Source organism: Limanda limanda, chromosome 8, assembly GCF_963576545.1.
Source record: "Limanda limanda chromosome 8, fLimLim1.1, whole genome shotgun sequence".
In the NCBI taxonomy this organism is placed as follows: Eukaryota; Metazoa; Chordata; class Actinopteri; order Pleuronectiformes; family Pleuronectidae; genus Limanda; species Limanda limanda.
In genome coordinates this window covers 12,287,088-12,302,818 of record NC_083643.1, presented here as the reverse complement: position 1 = coordinate 12,302,818, position 15,731 = coordinate 12,287,088, and the positions used below count along the sequence as shown (strand labels likewise).

General features: G+C 41.4%; 2 protein-coding genes across 2 annotated transcripts; both read right to left on the bottom strand.

Moving 5' to 3' along the window:
- Positions 1-2,670: 2,670 nt before the first annotated feature.
- Positions 2,671-9,663, bottom strand: rhcgb (Rh family, C glycoprotein b). The gene is made up of 11 exons (XM_061076491.1): positions 9,441-9,663; positions 6,972-7,164; positions 6,459-6,609; positions 6,071-6,218; positions 5,795-5,961; positions 5,192-5,329; positions 4,953-5,089; positions 4,707-4,831; positions 4,480-4,553; positions 3,402-3,475; positions 2,671-2,707 (listed from the first exon to the last, which is right to left on the bottom strand). Exons 1-11 carry the CDS (start codon positions 9,661-9,663, stop codon positions 2,671-2,673), a joined length of 1,467 nt encoding a protein of 488 aa, XP_060932474.1.
- Positions 9,664-13,482: 3,819 nt separating this feature from the next.
- gdpgp1 (GDP-D-glucose phosphorylase 1) lies at positions 13,483-15,489 on the bottom strand. The gene is made up of 2 exons (XM_061076540.1): positions 15,429-15,489; positions 13,483-14,561 (listed from the first exon to the last, which is right to left on the bottom strand). The coding sequence occupies exons 1-2, from the start codon at positions 15,442-15,444 to the stop codon at positions 13,483-13,485; spliced, it is 1,095 nt and encodes a 364-aa protein (XP_060932523.1). The 5' UTR covers positions 15,445-15,489.
- Positions 15,490-15,731: the final 242 nt, after the last annotated feature.

Here is a 15,731-nt window from a genome sequence, read left to right as displayed (position 1 = left end):
GGTGCACCTGCTGAGAAGTAACCTTTCGGGGTCAGTGACGCTGCACAGAACGTGAGCAGATTAAGTACAGAGAGAAAAGAGTCGGGGCTTGAATAGTTTATGAACAGTTTTATGGACCTTTGGATGCTTTCAATAGGGGCTTTTACTGCTCTCTTTATAAGGGAGTGAACATGGCGTCCTCTCTAACCGCTGTACCTCGTAACTGTAAAGTGAATCCATCGGGGGTTTTACTGCAGAGTGACTGACACATATCTGTCCCAGGCCAGATTAAAAGGAGCAGATGAATGGGCAGCCCCCCCCCTTGCGGCGTAATCACCGTTAAACATATAACGTTGTTTTCTAAGAACGATGATGAGAAATAAAAAGAACAAAAAGCCAAGTGGCCACAACCAGGTGCTCCGACTCGACCGCCCACGCTGCATTTATCCCTGTAGTGTTCTGTGCGTTTTTAACGTATAGAAGATTACAAACTAATCTCGACCTACAAACAACATCGCTGGCGTGCAGAGAAAACATGCTTTTCCTGGTATGTGCTTTATCATTAATGAGTGTCTCCGTGGCCCCCTGTATGGGAGTGTGTTTTGTACGGCTCCCATTCGGAGCTCCCTTCCTGCGCCCGCTTTCCCACCCTCTCTCCGTCCCTCGGCCTGTCAATCAAACATCATGATTGAGCCCCTATGGCAGGCAGTCAGTCATCAGCAATGAAAGTGAGGCCTCATTCTCCGCCTGTCCCTCCCCCTTTTCATGCCCCCTTGCCTCCTCAAGTTTTTTTTTTTTTTAATTTCCCCATCTCACTTTCTCTGCGGCCTCTCGCTTTCCCTCCCCCCCCCCCCCCCCCCCGTCGTCCCTTGTGGAAGTCACAGCCGTGGTCAGCTCGTGTTCAGAGCAAGGGCGAACCTCCTCAAACGTGGCTGCCATGATGCCACGGCGCCCGGCTCCCTCCGACTCAGAGGGGAAAGACTCGGTATCATTTAAGAATAAGTCTGAGTTAGTTTTAACAGGCCTCTGCATTTGCCCTTTAAGTGGCTGATGAATAAACATGAGTGGTGTTGGGGTGGGAACTGCATGGGGGTAGGATGGGAAGAGGCCCGGTTTGTGTGAGTGTGTCTGTGTGTGTGTACGTATTGGGGGGGTATCGAGGGCAAAGGAGGGGGGGGCTTTCTTCCCAGCAGGGCTGCATCTCGTTTAATTGGAGCACTTGTGGCACCATTACCTTCTTTACTCAAACACGTTACTGATGACAAAAGAAAACAGCACTAAGCCTGCCTTTGTTAGAGAGGAGGCTGGATTCCTCGCTGCTACTCATGTGTGGGAATCATCCACACTCCCGCCGTGAGCTGCTGCTGCTGCTGCTGCCGCCTTCGCCCGTCCAGGGAAACGCTGCAGCCAGGTGGGCAGGACACGGAGCACATGGCAATTACAGCCGTCATGAGAGAGAAAATGATGGACAGAGGCGAGAGGAATAAACCGATCGGGGGAAATTATCCTCAGTACTTACGGATCAAACATGGCGTCCTGTTCCGTATATAGGATTGTTTACACGCCTTCACATTTCCACTCATCCAAATTCAAAAATAACACCAATATCCGGCATGAATCCAGGGAAACTCTCTCAATGAATCCATGTTAAAACAATTGACTCCAGCATACGTGTGCAGCCCAGTTAGGGACCCGGCTCTTTAGCCGTCTTTTGACCTGAGGTCATGTTGACAAGGCTGACCTCCGGTTTGTTTTTGGTCACCACAGTGTCCCGAGAGAGCAATAAGGGTGTGACCTTTACCCCCCTTCTGACCCCAGCGGAGAGGAGACGCCTGAGGGCTCTCGAATGAGGAAAACACACTTCCTCTTCAGGACTTATTTAAATAAAGTAGGCACCACGTGTGTAATGCAAATCAACAATTATTTATTGATTAAAAATCACTGACAAGAAACTTCACACACAAAACATGAGATAAATATTTTACTGTATCTAAATGTATAAATATTAGAGTTTGACAAGATGATTTATGTATTAATAAGCAGTACATAAACATTTATATATTTTATATAGGACGTTAAAATGTATACGAAAAATTGTCTATTAATGCCTGTAGAAGTAGCAATTCTTGACAAATTGAATTTATATGTACAGTTTCAAAGTTAGCATTCAACACAAACTCGCCTGTCTGTGTGTTGGCTTCTGATTTCACATCAAGTCCGTACAAACAATTTCAATCGTGACAAACTGAGAGGTGAAATCCTTCAAGTGCAACTCAAATGGATCTGAAGCAAAGGAAATACAATAAAGGAACCACAGTCATGTTGCCACAGTCACGTTCAAGTTGGTTCAGTCCAGAACTGAGCCTCGTCGTTTTGTGAGGATCAACAGAAAAATGCAGCGGTAAATTTCTCTTTTAGTGAATTAACCTGACGTCAAAGTAGAAATAAGTAAAACAAATTTAACACAACTATTTTATTGAATAATTGTGGATTTAAACTTAAAATCTTTATCTGGTGGATAATAGAAAAGATCAAAAAAAGAACCCTTATAGTCATATTGATTGCATGAGAAATAACTGCTTTAAATTGTTGAGAAATGATTGTATTCAATAAATATTTCTGTTCACCAGGGAAAAAAACGACAGAAGAAAAGGAACGGTTCATGAGCTCCATCCGGATCGTGGCCTAACGTCAGTTCTGCTCAATGGTGAAATTTGACACCGCTGCTCTGGAAAAATAAAAACAAAAAGTGTGAGAAACAATGAAACTTCACACAAAAGTTGAAGCTCACAATATTCACGTAAAACATTTAATTAAATCAAATATTCCTTAAATAGGTAGAGTTTGGCATCAAGGTTTATTTTGCTTATACAGGCTCCATTCTGTATTTTATTCATTGAGATTTGGTTTATACATGTAACTGTGCTCCCATCTCAATATAACATCACTCTAGATGGGACTTAATGTAACATTCTAAATTACGATATAAAATCTGATGAAATCCATGTTTTCTTCTGACTCATTCACAACTTCAAGGTCACTTTGACGAGCTGCACGTGCAGACCTGTGCTGTGAGAAACCCCCCCATCAACAAGAAGCACAGGGTCCAGGTCAGGTTCCCATGATCCAGCCCACGCTCAGTGATGGGGACAGCAGCAGGCCCCAGTGTGTGTGTGTGTGTGTGTCAGAGGTGCCGTGTGTGTGCACCCACATCTTCACTGTGTGTTCATATTGTATTCAACACTATGACCAGATACTGCCAACAAAGGGCAGGCATCACAATGAAGGCTCACGTTGCCTCTGAAAACTGTGATGTGCTGCCACCAAGAGGCCAAAGCGACTGCCTGCATGGAAGGTGATTTGTGTGAGAACAGCACGAGTCCCTGAGTGGGATGCTGTCATCAGAGAAACTGAGCACTTACATATCTTTGTTGTGCGCGTGGTGGTTGTTGTACTGCAGGACCGTGGGGATGCTCTCCTCCTCCTCCTCCGGAAGCTGCGATGGGATTCAAGACGAAACGATCACCACATAAGCAATCAACAAGAAAATGTGTGGTTCCTGTGCACTAATGTCAGGAAATGGAAGATTAAGAGTTTCTTTGTGAGTAGATGTAATGAAAACAACTTCAGGGAAAGGAAGACCAAACAGTAAATTGTTTTCATGAAGAATATGAGATAAATGTTGAATATACACTGCTGGAATTCGGCCAAACAAATTTAGAATAATTTATTTCAATTTTTTGAATATTCAGTGAGATGCATCAGAGCAGGACCTGATCCCGATTGGCTCTTCATTGTGAGGTATCAGGGAAATTATTCTGCTCAGGTCAGATTAATTGAAAAACGGACTTGCTCTATATTATATAGGAATATGATTTTGAAAACAAGCCCTTGCACTTTACTTTTATATATATAATATTGATTAATTTGATTGACGATGCATTTCTATCTTATGTCTTACAATATTGTAGTTTAATGTCTGTTTTGTTGCCTTCTTTAATTTACCCTGCAGCCGCACCTGTCCCATATTTATTATACAGAATTTTGAATTAAGTTTCATATCGTTTGTATATTTTTAAATTTCTCAATAAAAATATGAACTGAAAAGCAGATTTCAATAAGACAATCCAGTGTTGACCAATCAGAGTCCAGCATTGAGGCACGGCAGCTCTAATTCAAACCTTCTGATTGGAGGCTTTTCAGTTTATCTGCTGTGATCTGAGCTGAGCAGAATTATTTCAGTAACTATTGATTATGAGGAGCCAATCGGTACCAAGTCCTGCTGTGATGCATCACATTCAAAACTCGAAAAGAAAAACAGGTGAAAACGAATCTTTGAATTCATGCATCTCAGATTCTACATGGATATAAAAAGTGAAATTTGTCTGTTTATGTTCCTTCACGCTCCTTTTCTGATGGATGAATGACTGAAAGAGTTGTGATTTGATATTGAATATTTCGCAGACACGTTTTGAATGATGGTAAAGATGCATCCCTCACCTCCCAGTAGTGCTGATCATCAAAACAGTGGTCATCTGCTGGATCTCCCCAGATCGGTAGTCTCAAGATACAACCTTTAAACACACACATGGCCTGTCAGCGCTGCATGTTTACACACACTTCTAGTTCAAACTCGGTTTCACCATATTATCATCACATCATAAACATGTACAAATTGCATAGTTTCATGTAGTGAAACTCCAGGTGGTTCAGAGGTTGCTCCTTACCGACGATGATGCCTCCGCCTATCCCGAAGCAGATAGCCACACAGAGGGCCGCGGCTTGGAGACCACCCTGTCGAGTGGGTTTCGTGTCTTTAAAAGCTCCCTCAAAGTCGAAGGTGTTAGCAAGCCTTTAATACAGAGAAGAGGCAAATCACAATGTCGTTCTACGGCAGTTACAGGTTCTCTTTGGCCACGAGATCACAACCACTGTGGCGGCTGGTTTCCTATTTGCAAGCAGGGACCACTCACCCTTCAGCACCATAAACTGACTTGGTCGCCGCCGCCGCTGTAATGGCTCCTACGATTCCACCTATGACTCCCGGCATGGCGTGGAGGTTATGGATGCCACATGTGTCCTGGATCTTTAGGTACTTCTCCATTAAGGGCTGAGAAAGATGAATCATTTGGGATTAGCTTAGTTTTGCTCAAGTTTTAGAAAATGCAGAGTGGTAAAAGCGGCGATCAAAGGCTGGAGAGAGCTGCCACACCGTGAGGTAGACGTATCCCAGGGTGGAGAGGATACCGCAGCAGAATCCTACGATCAGAGATCCGTAGGGCATCAGCATGAACTCTGCTGCTGTTCCCACTGCAACGCCTCCAGCCAGAGTCGAGTTCTGGATGTGAACCTGAGGAATCGGTCAGGGAAAAAAATGGAATGTACTTAAAAAAAAACAAGTTTAAGTTTGTTCAGGTGGTGCACAAGACATACGTGTCATTTCTGAGTATTTAAATGGTAAATGGTTTTGTATTTATATAGCGCTTTTCTAGTCTTGATGACCACTTAAAGCGCTTCAAGTCCAGTTTTACATTCACCCATTCACACACACATTCATACAGTGCATCTATTCGCAGCACTTTGTTATTCTATGGGGGGCCATTCAGGGTTCAGCATCTTGCCCAAGGACACTTCGGAATGCAGGTGGGTCAGACTGGGGATCGAACTGCCGACCTTCAAGTTGGAGGACGACCACTCTACCCCTCAGCCACAGCACAAGCTGCTCTATGTCAACAGGACCTGTATCGCCTACTTAACAAACACACATTCTCCTCGTATCACCATAACCACGTTGTTCACACATGCCCGTCGTTACCATGTCCAGTTTGCCATGCTTCTGGATGAGGCTGGAGATGGCCACGGCCGTGAGCACGGTCGAGGCCAGAGCCAGGTAGGTGTTGATGAACGCTCGGTGCTGCCCGTCCCCGTGGTCTGTGACGGCGGAGTTGAAGCTGGGCCAGAACATCCACAGGAAGAGGGTCCCTGAGCAGAGGGCATGGAGTCAGCAACTGGGACATGGGGGTCAAAGGGCCTCTCAAACCACAAACACAGCAGGAGAATAAAAAGGTGAAAAGCTGCACATCAAACTCACCGATCATTGCAAAGACGTCCGAGTGGTAGACGGAGCCCTGCAGTCGATTGCACTGGTCCAGGTTTGGCCGATAGAGCATCCACGAGATGGACAGACCATAATAACCTCCGAATGTGTGGATCACCATGGAGCCTCCAGCATCTCTGGCCTTCCAGACAGAAAACATCTGCATTTACTTGTAGCAACAGTTGTATAATTCATGTGTTAGTAGCTGGTTAATCATCAGGTGTGAATCCTGGAGATTATTTTATTTTCAGATGTTACTTATCCTTCCTCCAAGTCTCAAAAATTTTACATCCAAATAAATTAACCAACAAACAGACATGGGGGGGGGGGAGAAAACATAACCTCCTCCTAATAACATGCAGTGATGAGTGTGTCCACTTACGTGTATGATGTCAAGGATGATATATTCCTCCACAGCAAACAGTGTGATGCCAAACAGAGTCATGACCATCAGCTGCACTGGACTGACTTTACCCAGCACTGCTCCATACGCAATCAAGCAGCCGGCCACACAGAAGTCCGCATTGATCAGACTGAGGGGGGGGAGACAGAATGACATCATCTGTAATCTGCACTTGCCGAGTACAAGATAAGAAAATGTAAGATATGAAATAAGACCTTTTTATTTTGGTTCTAACAAGAGCAGTGACACAAATCAGTGTAAAACTACTGAAGATCAGCGGTGTTATTCTGAGGAACCTGATTCACTTTCCGTCACGGAAACACTTTTCTGTTGACACACAGCAACTTTGCATCACTAAAACAGTATCATCACTTCTCATCACCTTGAGTTTATGTTTACTCTCCAGCCAACCCAGACGACAACACTGAAATTGTGCGATGCAGGTGGAATAAAAGAAAGGGAATCTCCGAACTGGCCGAGAGTTAAACTTACTTTTCCACTCCGATTTTGATCTTCCCATCGCTGTAGTCCAGAGAGTGGAACCAGCCTTGCATGAGCAGGGCCCACTGGAGGCCGAAGGCAGCGATGAGGAAGTTGAAACCCACGGCGCCGAAGCTGTACTTCTTGAGAAATGTCATCAAGAAGCCAAATCCAACAAAGATCATGACGTGGACATCCTGGAAACCTGGGTCGAAGAGGGAAGATGATGAAGAGGGATGTGATATGTGACAAGGAAATGTTTACAGTGTTTTGCTGACAAGTCAAAATTAATCAAACTTTTGCAGAGTGCAGGATCTTAAGAAGGATTTGGGGGGGATTTCTTGAGAGGCAGTCTGATCTAAGTCTGGAGCTTTATTGCCATCATCACTCCTTGAGATAACCTCCTTGCAATAACCCTGGATCTTTATAAATACCACTGTAAAATTACTCCCGGAATTATATTTTATTATTATTATATTTAATTATATTTATTTACTTCAACCCTACTGTATCATACTGTTTAATATTTATTCCTGCACTTCTTTTCTTTCTTTTTCCTAGACCATCGTACTGTTTGTATTGTTTTGTTTTTGTGATGTGTATTCTGTGCAAGCACACCGAGAGCCACTTCACCATGTCAAATTCCTTGTTTGTGTAAACTTACTTGGCCAATAAAACCTGATTCTGATCCTGAGATGTGAGGTCGGAGGGGTGAAAAGTACTTGAATGCCCTCCTAAGACAAGGACTTGACAGTGATGTTAATCAGGACCCTTATCTTAACTTTCTTCCCCTTCACATCCTCCTCTTCCTCATCCTGGTCCACGTCCCTCTCTCTCCCTATTTCAACATCTGATCAGATCAGAGGGACTAGATGATCAAATTCAAATAAATTAAAATTATGATTTGGGAAATGAAGTTCACTGGGGCAATTACCAAACAGTGTCCATGGATAATAGTCCATCACACTATGATGACTCTATTATATGTCGATAAGTCTTATGATAAAAAATGTCTGACTGTACCTCTATTGGTCTGTATGAAAGAAATTTGTAAAATATATGGAAATAAATCCTTATTGGCCATCAGGGTTATATACCTATTATCTTAGAAATATTGCAAATATAATAACAGTACATAAGTAAAATATGATTATGAAAGACTTCATATTCAAGTGGAGACACAGACAGTTTGCTTTGACAACATGTCACCACAGCAGAGACGTGAGGGCACATCACATTAGAAGAGGAACTCATGTGAAGATGATTCAAGGGCACTACAGCATACACACACGCTGTATGTTAACTTTCCAGTTGATTGGCTGCTGATATTTTGGGAAGATATTAAACTATATCAAGATATTTATACAGTTATAAAGGTACAAATCTCTTTGGCTGATCTGAGCTTGTAATATCTTCTATAACGTGCACCAGCATGAACCAGACAGGGTCATTTACAGCACAACACAGTAACCGAGGGAACACAATAGCTTCCCACCCTCCTGTGAAACACTATATGGAGGCCTGAATTGAAGACCTTGACACAGAGCACCCACTGTGGTGAATGCATGTGTATCACAACAGGTTGTAGCATCGGCAACAACAAAAGGTTCCAATGTATCCGTCTGGATGCACTTTCATAGTCTGACATCCAACGCCATATCGGTCATGGCTTTATGATTAGTCTGACAATGACACCGCCACAACCACACCCTTGGACTCACACGTATGTAGACGTATACAGACACGCACATAGCCTTGCTTTTGAGAAATAGATTCTTGTTTTGGTGAGCAATTAAATGGAAACAGCATATTTTAAGGCCCTTAGAAGGACACAGTATAAATATATATATATATAATTATTTATATATTAGTGTTTTATTTTTTAATCATCAAAAAAGAAAGCAACGTTATTGGGTAAGGACCTGAATGTTTACAGATAAGAGGCAACAGGTCCTTGTTTCTTTTTCTTCTTTTAGATTCACAGGATGACGCATGTTTGTGTGCGTATACATGCACATATATAGGCTGTATGTCTATGATCAAAATAACACATATACTAATCTATATAGTTAAACATACATTCTAATTCAAGACAAAGAGTGTAAGCGTTGACATGTCAGCTATAGTTGAACTAGAGGGGGGGCCTGAGGGAGTCCAACCCCAGGGGGGAAACGTGCGCCTGTGTGTGTCAGATCCTTGTCAGCAAATGTAGGAATAACATGAAAGGTCGGCTTAATGTGATAGTGACACTGATTGGGAACTCAAGGAGAAACACATATTACAATCAGCAAATAGATATTGATCAAATAAAAAAATAAAACCTTAATGCGCATAAATGTGATAAAAAATAAATAAATAGATATATTGCAATGACAGACGAGTAAAACAAATTCAAGAGGAATAAAAGTAATGAGTTGATAGACATTTAGAAAAAAAAATGCATAAGCGAAAGAAGAAAGAAATCCAAAGGAAATCACTTACTGGGATATCTGAAGTAGAAGTCGTTCTCAATGTCACTTGATATATTCTTAGCCTTTCGGTGCTCGATCCAGTGTGTATCCGATTCCTCGTTGTAACGAACAAACACCCCAAACAAGATGATCATTGCCGTCTGCCACACAAAACACACTATTGGAAGACTCACACGGACGTTGGTGTTTTTCGGACGGTCACACAACTCCCTGAAACTTTGCACACAGCCCATTGTTTTCTACTTATTTTTCACTGCGTAAGAAATTCTGAAAAGCAGAACAATTCAAGTGAGCTGTGTGTAAAAAAATAAGCAGACCGACACTTTAAAGAGCATCTAGTGTCCTGGTGGAGATGAGCAATGAGGAGACTTAGTTTAAAACAACAGGACACTCCCCCCCCGTCACTCCCTCCAGTTTGCACTTTGAATGAACAAGACTCCTTCATGTGAGGGCACATGTTCAGGTGATCTCTTCATTAATGTCATGCCCTCTCTCTCTCTCTCTGTGCGTGTGTGTGTGTGTGGAAACTAATTGCAGATAGATAGGAGATAGATAGGACCTGGTTTGCTGGAGTTGGGGCCTTGGCTACACAGCTGCTGTTGATCGACCAGCTGCCTTTAGAAGCTCCAGCTCTGCTCTCAGTCTTCGCCGGACTATAGACTACGTTACCGTAAGTACTGCCAGCCCCACTCTTTAGTAAAGAGATTAGAAGATTCTGAACTTCCTGTTTTTCTGTGTCCTGACTTTCCCTGTCTCCCTGCCCAGGATCAACAGCTAGACATTAACCTGCCTGCTCCACACGGACATTCAAAGAAACCCTGTTTGACTTGCCTTCTGCCTCTGCGGCCAAAGCCTGGCCTTAACAATTAAGACATTATTAGATTCTAAAACTCCATTTTGATTATATTTCATACTTTGCAAAAAAGAAAATATTTAATTCCTCTACTATTAAGGATTTGTAGTCAGAGGAAACAGGCTTCATATCCTGCTCAAACAGGGGGAGGTGATATTTTACGAGGACGTCCTGTGAATAGATTGTGTTGGTGATACTAGTCGGGTTCCGTAAGTCAAGGTTGTAATCCAGACAACATGAAGCATTAACTGTAAATAATGTGCATCCGGGCTGGGCCCAATTAGAAAGATGCACAACAGGTTTGACTCAGTCAAGCATCACAGTCTGAGGGTGGAAGGTTCTCACTAGTGTCCAGTTTTCCTCCTCTACTAAAATATTGTGCACTGTTGTACAAAAAAAACATTTAATTCTACTTGGATATTCAATCCTAGAATAAAGAAAAATTATCTAAAACTATTGTAAAGCAATTATAATAATACAAATTAATATTATTATAGTTTTGATTTATATACTAGTATAAAAACATGAAAAATAAAATAATAAAACTAGAATGTTTATTCATTGTGTAAGACTTAGGTGAAAAGGATCTATCGGCAGAAATTGAAAATGAAATAATCAGAGTGTTCATCTAAATTGTACAAATTGTTGTTTTCTTTACCCTAGAATGAGCTCTTTATATTTAAATACTTTATATTTATATCAGGAGCTGGTCCTCTCTACGGAGGTTGCCATGTTTTTTCACAGTAGGCCAAACCGGACTATATGAGAATATTGATAATAAATTCAGGTTTGTGGTGAATAAGCTGGAGTAATCAGCTGATAAGCTTAGAATAAACAACAGGTTGAAACAGCCTGATCCCTAACAAGTTACTCTGTAATTTTCCCGTAACCTTTCCTTCCAGCCCCCTGGCTAAATGTAGGGAAAATACCAGACTGAGCCCACGGGAGGAAACAGCAAATCCGGAAAATTTCTGCAAAATTCCCAGTGAGCTAGTGGGTGATGACATTTCCAAAACGAGCTGAAAAGAAATAAAAATGCACTTATAGAGGCCGATGAAGATTTCAATTTAGAAATACAAGATTTGAGCACTTTTGGTGTTGATTTGCCTATTCCACTATTTACGCTAAGCTAAGTTGTGCTTTAGATAAGCACAGTATCTAACTTTCAGCAAGAAAGCAATAAGTGTGATCCTTATGTGGGTTTAATGTGTTCACATACTACTAGGTTGTTTTTCTCAGCTCTCTTTGCACTATGTAACACAGACGTCTATGCAACATTTATATTGTGGGAACAAAATGGTGTAAGCAAATGTATACACACAACAGTGCCTATGTAAATAGTCAGGGTGAGTCAAGATCCACCTGTCAGGTCAAGAAGGCCATGACTAGAGTACAACCTTGTAGATGTCATGGTCATTACTCCTCTATCCTTGACTGAGGACATAAGTATATGAAACAGTCTAAAAGACATTAAAAAATAAGATTCATTATGAATAAAATACACTTTTGTCACTCAAATGTCTTAAATCTACTCCAAATCAAAGCTAAACTAGGCAAAGTTATACATATTAAACTCCTCAGGAAATTGTGAGTCAGTAAATGTCATGTAAACCTCAGGGTGCCTCACTCTAAGAAAAGTTTGAAGGGGCTGGAAGGGCTTCTTCATGTTAAGCTTGTATGATTGGAATATGGGAAATGATTGAATAACTTTGACAGATAAAATACTTCTATCGCTATCAAGTCATATATGGGTGTGCAATAAATAATGGAAGATGTTACGATTCTAAGGGATCCATACAAACTGACATGAAGACATTTTACACGCTCAGTATATGCAAGTATAATGTAGCTGTGATGTCTCACCTATGAGTAATAGCTGTCACAGTATTTACTCAACAGTGGCAATATGAATCATATTTGTAGCCACTAAGCAATCCATGCAGGAGCCACACTGGTGGTGACAGTGATTGGCGCCAACCAGGCCTGAGGCATGATGGGACCACTGCCATGAAGGTGACTCATATCCAGCTAAACAAACTCACTCACTGGTCCAAATGAAATAAATAAAATAACGGCAATAAATTAATTTTGATCACTGACATCAAACGAATAAACACCCACATGCAGAGATTTTTAAAATCTGATTGAAGACAGAAAGGATCACGTAATGCTGACGTAAGAATGTTTCTTCAGAGGAATGTAAATTGTACAAATCATAATGAAAATCTTTTAAAGACATGAAATTATATATAAATACTTGTGTTTGTGCATGTGTTTGTTATACTTACATGTAATCATTAAATTTTCATTACATAAAGAAATGCCTCTTCAATTCCATGAAAGGTTTTAATGATATAACAGATCAATTCGCATTGGCTGCTGAACAAAACATCTCATGAAATCCTTATCTCAAAAGAAAATTGGCTGCTGGACATATAGAACAATGTACTGGTTCTGTTCTCACCAGTTCTGTAATGAGTGGCCACGCATCTGTGCTCAGTGATCTCACTGCTCGGCTTGGCACCTTGGTGATGGGATTCTGGCAGATGATGTGCTCTTCAGGGATAACGTGTCACACTGATCCAGCTCGAGCAGGCTACCACTGTCATACACTTTTGTATGTGCTGTAGTTGTATATTCTATGTACATTTGTATTGTATGAGTATTAGGGTGAAAGAGGCTTCACTAACGTAAAGTGAGGTGGTGGGTTACACATATAGTGAAAATACATAGTGAACAATGAACAGCCTTTCATGGGCCTCTCTCACAGTGGTCCCTTTGACTTGTTGTAGTAGAAGTGTCACGTGTCATTATCAGCAGTTAAAGTGTGGCAGTGAGCCTCCACCCCCGACCCAAAACAGCTAAATCCTATACTATCAATATTATTATTTAGAAATTCTCAAAAGGCAAAAGGATTAGGACGATAATACAGAGTGTGTCACAATGTGTGTTGTGGAAAAGGACTTTTCACATTCATAACTGAGAACAAAAGCAAACAAAAAATTAAATAACAAGCTTATGTTTTTAGATACAGTGGTTTCGGTTTTTTCAAATGTATTAAAACACATCCCTTAGAGGAAAAGCACACAGATGTAAAAATGTAATAAATAATACAAAAAATTAAACTGTGAAATGTAGAAAGGATCCATTTCAGCTGTTTGCATCTCAAGCACAAGGCTCCACAGAAGTCCTCCACTCATTAAGAATCTGTTAAAAGACGAAGAAGCTGCTGTTCCAAGCTGTGAAACTCCCTGTCGGGCAGGAGATACTGCTCAATGATGTCCATCACATCTTTCTCAGTGCTGAGCTCATAGTCCTTCTTGTTCTTGAACGGTAAATGTCCAGCCAGCTCACACAGAGCAACATTAAAGACAGAACTCTCTTTGGCACCGAAGCAGGACATCCGTGGCCACACAACGATACGAACACCTTTTCTCAAACAGACATTTGTTTTGTCCTGTATCAGATAACAGGGAGGACATCCTCTGGTCAAAAACAAGTTGTGGGCAATATTTCCATCGACAAGAAAGTCTGTCACTTCACAAATTGCTCGGGCAACTTTCTCCACCTCCTGTGATTCAGCGTAAAACACAAAACCTGCGGGAAAGTCCAACAAGCGATAAAAACCTTTGTCGGGAACCAACGGCTTGAGGAGCATGGATTCTATCTTCAGCTCATGGTCCATGTAATAGCCATGTAGGTGTAAATGGTTGACTGAAGCAAATCCTCCTAGACTGTTGAAACCCACGCGAAAGCCAGTGTCGGAGCTCAGGAGCACAGATTCGATGCCGGCCTGGATGGTGAATCTCGTCAGAACCTGCGGTAAACAGCACAGCGGGTCTGGAACAAAGAGACAATGTCCAAACTCCAGTGGACTGACGTTGACCAGCACGACCATCCTGCTCTGCGGATGCGAAGCTGAGCCTTCCTTTGTGTCCTTTATCATCTCAAATATAATTTCCTCTGGATTGATTTTGTTAAAGTTAAACTGTTTGGCGCTGAACTCCTGTTTAATGCTCAGTATCTCCTGAGGCTTTCTTTTCTCTGTTCCTCTTTGAATATTCAACTGTGCCACGTAGCTGTGTGAGCCGGGCATGATGCGAGTTTGTAAATCACCCAGATTGTAGCGGAAAAGTCCCCTCGCCATCCTGTCGCTCCAGCCGGCTTGGACGACAGCGTCAAACTGGGCTGTCGGTGATGGACTCTTTTCACTGCTTCGGTGCACATCTGTGACAAAGTCCTGGTCGGTATAAACAAACTGGTGTGGCATGGTTGGATCTGCTGGGGAGACACAGGAAGGAGATTTGAGGGTCATCCTAGTAAATTATCAAGCAAGCCAGTCGATTAAAGAGTTTGTGGAGATCAGGCTTATAATTATGATAATTTAGAATTATGTAAATGAATAAGCCCCATTAAAAAAAACAATTTTCCTATGCCCAGGAAGACATATTCAAGAGACAGAGACAATTCTTCAGACCAATGGCCCCAAACTTTAATTAATAGAAATGTTTAATATAACCGAGAAAACCACAAAACAATCATATTTGAAAAGGTGGAAACAATCTGCCCTGCATTTGAAAAAAGGCAAAATTCCTAAATGAGGGAATATTCATTATGCAAATGTTTGACTTCAGTTAACAAAGTACATTTAATAGTCACTTTATCCATCAAGCAAAACAAAAGGACAGCTGCACTTTACTCTTTAAAACCAAACATCAAGAAATGTGCATGCTTATATTTCCATGTTTCTACTAGTTACTGTTAATACAATTTTGGTCCAATGGAAACGACCAGAATATGCTACTTTTTATTATTATATAATATCACACCGGTGCAATATCACGTGTCTTTAACATCCTAAATATCACTGAAACTTATAAAAACTATATATACACTACAGGCCTTTAATGGATTATCATAAAGATAACACGTTTAAGAACAACACTCAATGATATTAAAGCTCAAACGTTGCTGCAAAGAACCAGCATCTCCGAGGCTGTAAAAAATAAAGTTCAAGAAAACTATGTTCCATTAAATGAATGAATCAGATTTGAACAGCGTCAGAGACTGGAGCTAACCAGGTTTTCTCCTGGGAGGCGGAAGACGCCATGACTCAAACCCGAGCTCGTTTAACTGTGAACTCACCTTGTGGTTTTGTCATCGTCTTGAAACAGACGCGAGTTGAACACGTTGTTTTAAAAAGCTTCAACAACATGAAGAGGACAGAGCCCACATGCTACTTCCCTAGCACCGGTTATTCTTCTTCTTCGTCTGCTTCGTCCTCTTCTTCTGTTGATTATGGGCGTTGGCAAACCAGATTATAGGGGCATTACCGACACCCTATGGACTGGAGTGTGGAACACAAGATTGGCAGCAAACTAAACTAACATTTTATTATTTTCTTTAGTTCTGTTTCTCTTAAGTAGCTCAATAGAAAAGTATGTATAT